At 40.3% G+C, this 12237-nt stretch overlaps 1 protein-coding gene across 1 annotated transcript in view; it reads left to right on the top strand.

The window, feature by feature from the left end:
- The window catches only part of PPP4R2 (protein phosphatase 4 regulatory subunit 2), a 34435-nt gene extending 22757 nt beyond the window's left edge, over positions 1 to 11678 (top strand). The window contains exons 4-9 of the mRNA XM_069966868.1: positions 594 to 687; positions 981 to 1018; positions 6823 to 6897; positions 7324 to 7464; positions 7735 to 7994; positions 8799 to 11678. Coding sequence (XP_069822969.1) covers positions 594 to 687; positions 981 to 1018; positions 6823 to 6897; positions 7324 to 7464; positions 7735 to 7994; positions 8799 to 9112 — 922 coding nt within the window. The 3' untranslated portion in view covers positions 9113 to 11678. The remainder of the gene's footprint in view (positions 1 to 593; positions 688 to 980; positions 1019 to 6822; positions 6898 to 7323; positions 7465 to 7734; positions 7995 to 8798) is intronic.
- Positions 11679 to 12237: the final 559 nt, after the last annotated feature.

Below are 12237 nucleotides of genomic sequence, written 5' to 3'. Positions count from 1 at the left end.
TAGTCCCATACAACGGCTTTTTTTTTTTTTTTTTTTAATGTACCAACTACCACAGTGATGTTTAATCTGTGTGTATCCAGTTATTGTGATACTACAACTCCCAGCATTGCCAGACAGCTGCATGCTTTTATTCCAGCTTTAGCGATAGTTGGGAAACCACTGTGCTATGGCATATGTATTGTCATAAGCTTCTCTCTTCATCTGTGTCAAAATGGTCATAAAATCTTGGATTTGGCAGCATTACATAATATTGCACAATAGCTGTCTGCACGGTGCAGGGCTCTTTATCCCAGCAGAGGATTGTCACAGCTGTTTCAATGGATTGAAACTAGACTGAGCCAGAAACCTTGTTTGTTTTATTTCAGCTCATCCCTGTGGGGTTCAGGCGCTGGATATGGCAGTATCTTAGAATAGGGGAAAGGACTGTCAAGCTTCAGAACTGTAGTCTTTGACCTGTTTTCTGGCTGTTTGCAAAAGTACAAGCCCCACCATACCTTAACAGCCACAGGCCCCTTCATACGTTCTTTTTATATGTTTTATCCTTGTATGTTTTAGGAATGTTACATTTAATATTTTTTTTCCCTCTCTTGAAGGACACCATTTACTATTCAACGGCTTTGTGAGCTAGTTACTGACCCCCGGAGGAATTATACTGGCACCGACAAGTTTCTGAGAGGAGTGGAGAAGGTAACTTTAGTGTTGTACAACCTTTAGGTACAGAGATGTGAGATAAAGTGATTATTATAGGGGCTGACTCTTTTCTGGATGGCATGAAATGAATAGCTATGGAGAAGCTGTACACGTAACCTCTCAGTAGTCTGAAATGGCTGATATCAGAGGCAATAGCTGAGATTTTACACTAAACATTTTATATGAAGTATTTTGTATTTCTTTTAGGTAATACGGGTAAACATAATTGTTAACGCTTCCTGCGTGCTTGGTGGATAAAATATAACTAATTTCTGTTTCTTCTTTGACAGAATGTCATGGTTGTAAGCTGTGTATACCCTTCTTCTGAGTAAGTATAATATCTTAACTAATTGGTTGAGGAAAAGTTTTGATGCCATGCTTGCATGGTTGGCTCCAGGTTTTTGCAGGCCCTTGGGTGACAGAGCCTCAGCGGGCCCCCTCATTCATCCACTATGCAAGATCACTTGAGACACCACTAATACACACAAACACACGTTATTGACCCAGACACTGACTGAAACACACACTGACACACAGCACTTATAGCTCAGTCTTCTTCCTCTTCCTCTCTGCTGCTCTCCACACTTTAATGTTAAGGACCTTTGGGTCATGTGATCAGGTCCTTCACACTTCACTTACCCCGCACTACGGTGACCGGGCTTAACATTAGAACAATGGCCCCCTCTCCCTCTCTGGCCCCCTAGTGGCAGTGTGGGCCTCCGACACTTGCCTGGGTAGGCCCTGTGCTGACGCCGGCCCTGCATGCATGCTGCATGTTGAGTGACCTGCATTATAACATTGGAAACTTGATAGGTTGACTACATTACCGCGTAACCGTTAAGTCTTTTCTGTAGGCTGTATTCAGCATTACAGCATTCAGGTGAATGGGGCTGCAGTGCCTGTCACAGCCCAAGGGTGCTACTATTTCTAGGGACAAACAATGGCAACCTTTCTCTGATGTCAGTAATATGAGTGGTTAAAAAAATGTGCTTGGACTAAATGTACCAAATGCTGGAATAACTACCACACTCATGTGCCCACCCAAAATTAGGATCCATTCTGTTCATAGGGTAATCTTATATTAAAGAGGAAAGGGTTTATTTATTTTTTTGGAGTTTATTTGTTTGATTTGTAACAAGGGAATAGTAGATCTCTAATACACAAGCGCATAAAGCACCTATAGTATTGTTTACCTGTCAATGATTGTATTTCAAGGCCTCAAAGATCGTTTGTATACTTAAAGGGGTTTTCCAGGAAAAATTGATTTTTGGTATTGGGAAAGGGTTAACCAAGGTTAACCCTTTTCTAATATACTTCCCTAACATTACTTGACAGCTCTAGGAGATCCCCCTGCTGGTCATGTGAGTTGCCTGCTCCTGAGCTTCTGACTTCCTGTCACATCCCGGACCGTCTGTGTCTGTGTTTCCGGTTCGGTGACGTCACTCCTGTGTCTGCATGTGTCCTCTGATAGAGCTAGACGCTGCTGAGTCCTGTGTGTGGAGAGGAGAGCTAGACGCTGCTGAGTCCTGTGTGTGGAGAGGAGAGCTAGACGCTGCTGAGTCCTGTGTGTGGAGAGGGGGAGGGACTCAGGTGTTGATGCTTTCTGATTGGCTCTCAGCAGCAGCACAGACTTCTACAGTGTCTCTCCCTCCCCAGAGTGAATCACACAATGCTGCAGCAGGCTGTATCCCTTCCAGAGCAGGAGCAGTGAGAGTCACTCTGGGAGGGGGATTGCTGTGTGTTTGTGCTGCTGCCGATCTGATAGCTCTCTTTGTCACACCACAGAAATCATCTCCACCCCGTCCTAAGCCGCCCCTCCCCCCTCCACACACAGGACTCATGGGATGTCAGTGTAAACCTTCCTATAGATAGAGCTGCTGCTGGTGTCCTATGTCTGTGTGGAGAGGAGAGGTCGGGACAGGGGTGGAGAGGATCTCTGTGTGGCAGAACTCTGTTATGGTCTATGTTCCTCCAGCTTCTCCAGCTTCTGCCTTTGGAGCAATGGTAAGTGTCAGGATTACCATGATCACTGACCAGGGTTCACATCCTGTCACAGTTTGATTTATTTATTTTTTTCCATCTTATTTTCCAGTGATGGCTTGTGCTAAGCATTATGGTGATTGTATTTCCTCTGCAAACAAGAAACACTGAGGTATTATACAAACATGATGAATTTTCAAAGAAAACAATGCTCCACTGACAATACCTATTGACTCTATACCTTCTAAAACTGCCCTGGATATCTGTATACATGTATTACCTAACCAAGTCTATAAATAAATAATAAAACCAAATCTATTTGCAATAATAATAATAATTATTATTATTTTATTATTATTATTTTATTATTATTATTATTATTGTTGTTGTTGTATTATTGTTTTGTTTTATTATTGTTTTATTATTATTATTATTGTTTTATTATTATTATTATTGTATTATTATTATTGTTTTATTATTATTTTATTATTATTATTATTATTTTATTATTATTATTATTATTATATTATTATTATTGTTTTATTATTATTATTATTATTAATGTTTTATTATTATTAATGTTTTATTATTATTATTAATGTTTTATTATTATTATTAATGTTTTATTATTTATTTTTAGACTTGGTTAGGTAATACATGTATACAGATATCCAGGGCAGTTTTAGAAGGTATAGAGTCAATAGGTATTGTCAGTAGAGCATTATTTTCTTTGAAAATTCATCATGTTTGTATAATACCTCAGTGTTTCTTGTTTGCAGAGAAAATACAATCACCATAATGCTTAGCACAAGCCATCACTGGAAAATAAGGGTCCGTTAACACAGAGTAAGAAAGGCGGAATTGTCGCCAGCCTCCGTGTCATAATGACGCTCTATGGGAGGTGCGCCCTGCATTTCTTGGGGCTGAAGAATGAACATGTTCATTCTTCAGCACGGGGAGAGGAGCGGCGCGCGCCTCCCATAGAGCGTCATTATGACATGGAGGCTGGCGGCATTCTGCGGCGGACAATTCCGCCGTTCTTAATCTGTGTTAACGGGCCCTAAGACGGGGGGGGGAAAATAAAATCGAACTCTGACACCAGACCCGAACCCTTCAGTGAGCACAGTAATCCTGACACTTACCATTGCACCATAGGCAGAAGCTGTGGAAGCAGGAGTAAAATAGTCCAAAAAAAAAAAATAGATCTAATTCTATGCCTAGGCCAGGTTCACACTATGTAAAAACAATGCTCGCATTTCATAACAACTACGGCCATTGTTATGAAATACGGACGTTGTTTTTACATAGTGTGAACCTGGCCTGAGGCTGCAGCACATGTGGTATTTGATTCCCTTGTTATATACTGCAATTCCAACTCTGGCCACTGGGTGTGCTGCATATGTAAACAGACAGAGCAGCTTGTAAACAAACAATACAAGATATAAAAAGAGCTTTTTCATCTCAAGAGAGGCTGATAGAGAAGAAAAATGTATATGGGGAGGTTTGTCTTGACTTAGGCAATAATGCTAGATGATTTTTGAAAAAACATAAAAATCCTGGAAAACCTCTTTAAGGGTGCCTTCACACCTACCGTATCGCAGCAGAAAATCCGCTGCGGATCTGCAGCAGATCCGCAGCAGATTTAACTAAATGAATGAACACAGCATCAAATCCGCACTGTCAAATCCGCTGCGGATCCGCAGCAGATTTGTAAGTGCGGATTTGATGCTGTGTTCATTCATTTAGTCAAATCTGCTGCGGATCCGCAGCGGATTTTCTGCTGCGATACGGTAGGTGTGAAGGCACCCTAAGTGTGTATGAAAGACATAACCATGATCCAATTTCATTCACATTCACTTGACGCCAATCTAGATGCATTGAATAGGACTAGTATATTGTGGAATTAAAGGGTGATTATAGCTCTCACAAATCAGACATGTCATCTTATTTGGTGGAGGTCTGGGTGCTGAGGCTCCCTCCAACTGCTAAGATGAATGGGCAGAAGCACTCAGCTGAGTATCTGGTACAGTGTCAAACTATAAAGACTATGGGAGAGATTTATCAAACATGGTGTAAAGTGAAACTGGCTCAGTTGCCCCTAACAACCAATCAGATTCCACCTTTCATTTCTCACAGACTATTTGGAAAATGAAAGGTGGAATCTGATTGGTTGCTAGGGGCAACTGACCCAGTTTCACTTTACACCATGTTTGATAAATCTCCCCCTATAATTCTCAGCACTAATTACACTACTCTCCCAGAAGAAGTGGAAATAAAGATCCAGTGCTCTGCTGGTCACTGCTATCCTATACTTTTAGGGGTCCCTGCACCCAGGCCTACAAACAAAACGACGTCACTATATAGCAGAGCTTTCTTTAAAGGAGTTATCCAGCACTACTAAAACACTGACCCTATTCCTCCACTCATCTCCAGTTCAGGTGTGGTTTGCAATTAAGCTCCATTTACTTCAATGGAGCTGAGTTTCAAACCCCACCCAATCTGGAGACGAGAGGGGAAAAGGGGCCATGTTTTTGTAGCGCTAGATAACTTCTTTAAGAGAAAGTTGGGACCCTATTACTCTGTGTTTTTTTCTCCTTGTAATAGAGGTGTTTATTATCAGCTTATCGTTTCTTTAGGCCCAGACCTAAAATCGATCACCGATCACACATTGCAATAGCGATGTCAACGAGGGAATAAAAAATGCCCTCTGCTGGCAAACACCAACTTCACAGTTAGTCAACAGTCTGAACCAATACTAATACTATCCAATCCTAACTAGAACCAAGACCTTATGTGTCATATGATTGCAGTACAAAGAGGCAACTCCACAGTATAGGAAATGCACCTTTTTATTGTTTAAAATATGGCAGTATAAAATATCAAAAATCCACACATGGATAACAGCGCCCCAGGTTAAGCAGCTTAGGATAGCCTCATGATGCAGGGTGCACCCACACTATAAGATAACTGCCATGCACAACAGTACTATGATAACGTTTTGTATGGCATACTGCTCAATTACAATCTGTTAGATCATCATTAGTAAAGTGACTAGTGCAAGTATAACCAACTGTAGGTTCAACACATACTCAGACACTTTGCGCTGCTCGTGTAGCAGCGATGTGCGGCCAACGGCTGACAGTTGCCCAAACAGTTAATACCTTACCTGTCCACGCTCTGTCTTCTCTAGCACCTATAGCACCAAACAGTCAATATTTTACCTGTCCATACTCCAGGGTCTTCTGTTGCACTCTGTATGCGTCCCAGTGCTGTGGCTTCAGAGCGGCCTGTCTGAGCTGACAGGCTGCTCAGCCAGTCACTGGCCAGGACCACCGTGGCCAGTGATGGCTGAGTAGCCTGTCAGCTCAGACAAGGGCACTCTGAAGCCGCAGCACTGGGACGCATACAGAGTGCAGCAGAAGACCAGGGAGCATGAACAGGTAAAATATTTACTGTTTGGGCATGGTCTGCATGGTCATCGCTAACTATGTCTATGCAGCCCTTGCTAAACGATTATCATGCCGTGTAATAGGCCCAGTGACCGAGTGCTGAACTAGTAGATTGGCGCTCTTTTACAATATTGATCAGTCCTTAATTGGCGCATGTAATAGGACTCTTACTCTTTAAGAGCTGTGCTGCCTTGGTGGGAGTGTTAAAGAGTACCTGTCATTAAAAATAACTTTTGGCATTCTAAAAGTATTGCTTACAGTAGGGTTTCACTGCCGAGATCCACTGTGATAAGGAGATAGGTAGGGAGAGAGTGTGGCGGCCATGCCATGCACTCCCAGGCGGCTAGCTAATTCCCACGATGTAGCTTCATAGACTTGTGGGGATTAGATGGCACGGCCGCCATACTCTCTCCTTTGCTATATCTCCTGATTACAATGGGTCTCATTATGACAGATACTCTTTTTTAGGAAACCTCAACATATCAATCAGATGACTTTCTCAGTCTATAGTGTGGTTCTCATCACATAGATTTGTACTCTGCAGACTGGTCTCTTGTAGAAAGTTTCCACCCCTGTGGTTTTCTTCTACGGCTAATGCACAATTCTAATTAACTTTCAAGATTGTCTAGATGGAACTGATGTCCTGCAGTGAATACATTTTTCTTTGTCTTGCCTACGTATCTGATTTTTTTTTTTTTTGCAGGAAAAATAATTCAAGTAGCATAAACCGAATGAATGGAGTGATGTTTCCTGGCAACTCCCAGAGTTACACTGATAGGTATGTAGTAGAGTGCTAGCAATCAAGGCTCTACTAGAGTTTTTTGGTTTGTCTTTTAGTACCCTGCATGGTCTACAAACGACTATAATAGTTTCTGCTAGTAATAACCAGTATTTACCTTTCTAAAATACTGACACACACATTATTTATATATATATATATATATATATATATATATATATATATATATATATATATATATATATATATATATGCGCACACACATTATGTAGATAGTAAACTAAGGCTGTAGACTGTAAGATCTGAATAGGAGAATCAGAACAGAGCAAGAGCAGTGTATTACATGGAATGCACTTCACTAATATTGCAGTGGAGTACTGTTAAATGCTTTTTCTTTTACCACTTTATCAACCAGCTTCTAATTATTTGTACAAAACCTCTGTTTATAAGTAAATTTTCTTCCAGATCGAACGTTAATGGTCCAGGGACCCCAAGACCACTGAGCAGGCCGAAGCTTTCTCTTTCAAGTCCCATGACAACTAATGGTTTGCCTGATGGTGGTGAAAACAAAGACTCAGACATACAACAGAAAGATGAGGCTCACAGGTTATTAACCATTTAATTTTGTTCTCAACTGATAAATGAGTGGCTGATGAATATAGCTCTAGTTTCTAAGACCTCAACTAATGGGGCACATTTACTAACCATGTAATGCTCTGATAGCATCATTATGTAACATACAGTTCAAGCTGCCTCATTAGAGGTTAGACATAGTGTGTGTTAGATAAATGTATGGTTGACAAAATCACTTTCATGTTTCTGGTTCACCGGATTTATTTTTGTTAATGTTTAAACTTTTTTAACTTCTTTCTACAGTGATTCTCTGTCCCCTGAGGATGAAAGTTCTCCTTCAAGTACTGTAAAGAACAAGCATATGGAGGAAGATCCAACAGAGGAGCATGAAGTAAAGAGACTGAAGTTTGACACCGAAGAGGAGGAGGATGAGGAAGAGCAACTTGCCCCAGAGGACTCCTCTTCCAGCCAGTCATCCAATGAAATGGCTGATGAAGCAGAAGCTGTGTCGACAAGTGAAGAGACGGAAAAAGACAGTTGTGATGCAGATCTTGCTGCAGAAGGTGAGTAACTTTTCTATGCACTGTAATATATTTATTGATTAATGGAACAAACCAGATGTTACATACCTATAGTTGGGTGTGACTGATTTTGGGTGTACTTGATGTATTGAACCAAAAAGTCTGATCTGCAACTTTTGAGCAAAATGTGTAGTAGAAGCATCTTCTAATACGATATAACGTGACAAAGTGCTAATAGGGTTAGATTCCCCTTTCCAGCCCATTGGTGTGAAAGGGTTGTAGCAGAAAATGGCTGGTGTGTTGGATGGCTTCGGCAAGAGCTTTGGTATCTGCCAGCTAATCCACTCACTGGCGGTTGACAGAACCCTCTTTTTGATTTTTTTTTTTTTTTTTCTCTCTATAGAACCATTAGTTATTGACACTATGTATACTTGTTTGTGCTGCTTACTTTGCATCTACGCATTCAAGCGGCAAGAGATTTTGATAACATTTTGCTTTGATATTGATGGGCTGTCTGCATTAAATGGTGATGGGAAAATTCTAAAGGGTATGTAATGCCAAACCAGTGTCACATGTCCCTCATACTTAGGCTTTAATCTCAGGATATGTTTATATGTACTGCATATGCTGCAGATATCATGCTGTGTTCGGCTACTTAGTGTTATTGGTTTAAACAGCAGAAAGTCATAATTGTGTAGATGTAAATATACATTTAGGGCAGCATATACTAGTGACAAGTTCCCCTATCTACCTGGCCATGTATATGACAGATATAAATGTGGATATAGATTTAAAGCTTCTAAAGTACCTAGAAAACATTTCTTATTTGTATATTCTACAATACAGAATCTTTAGTGACATCAAGCGAATCTGCTGCTGAGGACAAGGCCGACAAGGAAACCGCTGACAACTTGTGTGTAACTGAAGAGACCCCCGAGGAATCCCATCAAATGGAGCAGTCGGAGGTTTCTGAACCTGAGAGTGGCTTGAGCACAGACGAGGCCGAGAGCACAACCTCGACAAGTAAAGCTGACACAGAGTGTACTGAACCTGAGCACCCAGAAACTCTTGAAAAGACCCCTGAAATCCCTCCTGAGTCTCCAATGGATAACAGTGAGGGGGTCACAGATGTAGCAGAAGAACCTATGGAACAAGACTAACTACACTGACAACTAGAGACACAGTATTTTCCAGACAGTTCTGTTTTTACACTGTATACAAATTTTACTTAATAAAAGCGGACCTTTAGTTTTACAAAAGGCAGGTTGTGAAACAAAAAAAACACAAACTTTTCTGGAATAGAAACTGAGCTTTATTCACCCCATTTCAGAACTGTGAATTTCTCAATCCTTCAGGTTCTGTTCACCGCTGACTTGTTGGTTTCGTCAAATCAGTGGTTTGTGTATAGAATTTTTCTTTTTATTTAGAAAGGTTTTTAAACTGGAAGGTTATAATTTTGACAACCCTTTTTGAGGTTTTCCACATTTTTTCTGGTTAAGAATGAAAAAAATCGAATCTCTATGGCGTCTCGTCCTTCCTCGTCATTGACTTTCATTTCTGCTACACTTTAATCTTTACTTTTTTTTATTGACAATTTCATAGAAAGTTTGTTTCTTCTCCACACTAATTCCTATGGCAGTGAATGTGCTAGCAAAGAGCTCCTCAAAACCTATGTTTTTGACTTTTCAACCAAAATTTAAGTGTACCTGATTTTTGTTCATGGTGGAAGGATCCATAAAGGGCATAATAAGTGCAGCCAATGTGCTTCTTGGAAGCTGGTGTAGTCAAGGCATAGAGCAGAACATCTGAGATATTGTTTTACTTTTACTTTACCACTTTGATATAATATCTACCTATAAGAGGGCTTCCTAAACTCAATAGACAGGCTTATGCCTCTGCAAACAGATCAAGGCAGTTTCACATGGTCATGTTATGGCTGCATTTTTGTGTCCATATTGTGTCCTGGCCTGACCAGAGGGGTGGGGTCTGCGTACCCGAACTGATGACTGTCAGTTCAGGTCATTAGACCCATGCTGAGACTACAACGACTCTGAAATACACCTATCATAAGGGACTCTCAAGATCTTCGGAGCCTCTTGAGCGAATTCCAGCAAAAATTATGCATGCCGCACACTTTTTCCTGGTTAAGTGACAGACACCATACCAGACAGACAATGGTTCCCATTCTAGTTAATGGAGTTGGGCATGCATCTAGATAAATATGTAAATGAGGCCTTATTTGTGTCCTGAACACTAACGTTTAAAATAAGTAAAATTGAGACACCTGTGAAAACTTGTCTCCTCTGTGCTGCCATAACAACTATGTGGTGCCTCACTGGGAGGACTTACATCAGTTTGGGAAGCACCGATCTATTACTACTTTTTTTTTTTTTTGGCCTTTTATTTGGAATACTTTCCTGTACTTGTGCAGTGACGTCTTATGTTACGTCAGGCCTCCACTTTAAAATACCTGTGGTACCTTATTAGGATGATAATTCCTCTAGAAGCTTTGATGTAATTCAGCTTCTACTAGGGAATGCCACATATACGTTCAGGCATGTACAGGTACTGTAGGGTCCTATAGACTTCTATAGGTGCAATACTGCTGCTCTGTACAACACTGAGGTGGTGTGGAGCTGCAGTATGGCTGGGTGCATCAGATCTTTATTCTCCAAACTAATCTTTTGCTGTGTCTGCTGCTTCCAGATACCTCCTGAGATGCTATAATACCCTATACACTGTGGCAGTGTGTCATGAAGAGGTAGTTCCTTCTCCACCTCTGAAGTAATCAATAAAACCTCTGTGCATGCACTTACCCAGCAGGGGGCTTCTGGGAGTTGGCAGGTTCCTGTAGCTAACAGGATACTGTTAAATGGATGTGAATGGAGTAGCTCACCCGATATAACTGTGCAAGCGGAATGAAAGGTGATGATTAAACGTGAAGCCACCTTTTATTTAGATAGCTTCTATTACTTGAGTGAGCTCCCCAGATGGCTGCCACTGCAAGGTGTACTGTAATAGTGCAAATCTCTACTTTGGAAAGTGCAGATCTTGCAGTTTTTGTTTTAACATTCCAAGAGACTGAACCGCCTTTCTATTCTTTTTATGTATTTTTATTTATGATGTGCGCTCAATAGCTGCTGCCCTGAAAGCAGTTACAGATCAGTCGCTGTAGTGTAGATACTGGCAAACTTGATTTACAGAAACACTCAAAGGGTACGTTCATCTTCCTCGTCTCTTGACTTCAGACGTCTTTGTATGAATGCAGTGGTCGCAAGAGAGGTCATTATTTTTCCGTATGTACCTGTACTGAATGGCTGACCTTCTTGAGATACAATGAGATCTCTATGATTTCAAGTTTTTTTTTTTTTTTTCTTGAGCTTTTTTTTCTCCAAATTTTGCCTTTTTTTGTCAGCCAGTGATGAACATTTTTCGACCAGCTTCAAAGCACAACCCCCACTCTTTTAACATTACGCCATCCAAGACATCGGTAACTGAGCATCACAATTCCTCCTGGCTGCCGAGTTTCTACCTGTTTCTTCAAACGTAATAGCTTTTTTGATATTTAGAATTTTTAAATTTCGGTAAAGTAGATTTTGTAGGATGTATCGAGTGTTCACTGCCTTTGTGGAACGTTATCTAATTGTATAATTTCTGTGTGTAAAACTGAATGCTTTGGGCTTTCAATACAGTATTCATATGAAGCAATAAATATTTATGTTATAAGTGACGGAGTACATTTTTATCAAATATATATATACCGTACAATAAAAACTATAGATCCTGAATTCTAATGATGAGTGTAAGCTGTTTATATGAAGGTCTAGCTCTGCAGTGTAAATGGTTCTGGGGTTCCAACTGCATAAAGTGTATGTAAGAGGTTAGGAAAAGTCTTTATTCTCATGTATAATGTACATGAATCATGGGGTTGCAGCTCCGCTCAATACTCTTTAGCATTATTTTTGCAATTAAAAATATCTTCTAGACTTTTCTATAGGGTTTATCGAAATTTGTGCATAAATGAATCTGATATAGCGGTCATGGCTCCATTATAAGCCAATGCATGAAGAGAATGTGAACATGCCTACATCCTACTTTGACTATGTATTTTTACATTGCGGAATCTTTGATATAATCAATGCATAAATATGCATAAATATTTGATGGTGATATGTCCCCATGTTACAGAAATCCTCTCAATTCTTTCAATGTGTGGTTGAGATGGCACACTTGACCATAATACAGACGCACCAAAAACCTATTTAGAATGTTTGTATAGTACAAA

This window comes from Dendropsophus ebraccatus, chromosome 4 (genome assembly GCF_027789765.1).
Source record: "Dendropsophus ebraccatus isolate aDenEbr1 chromosome 4, aDenEbr1.pat, whole genome shotgun sequence".
In the NCBI taxonomy this organism is placed as follows: domain Eukaryota; kingdom Metazoa; phylum Chordata; class Amphibia; order Anura; family Hylidae; genus Dendropsophus; species Dendropsophus ebraccatus.
The sequence above is the reverse complement of the archived record's forward strand: the minus strand, read 5'-3'. Positions and strand labels throughout refer to the sequence as shown.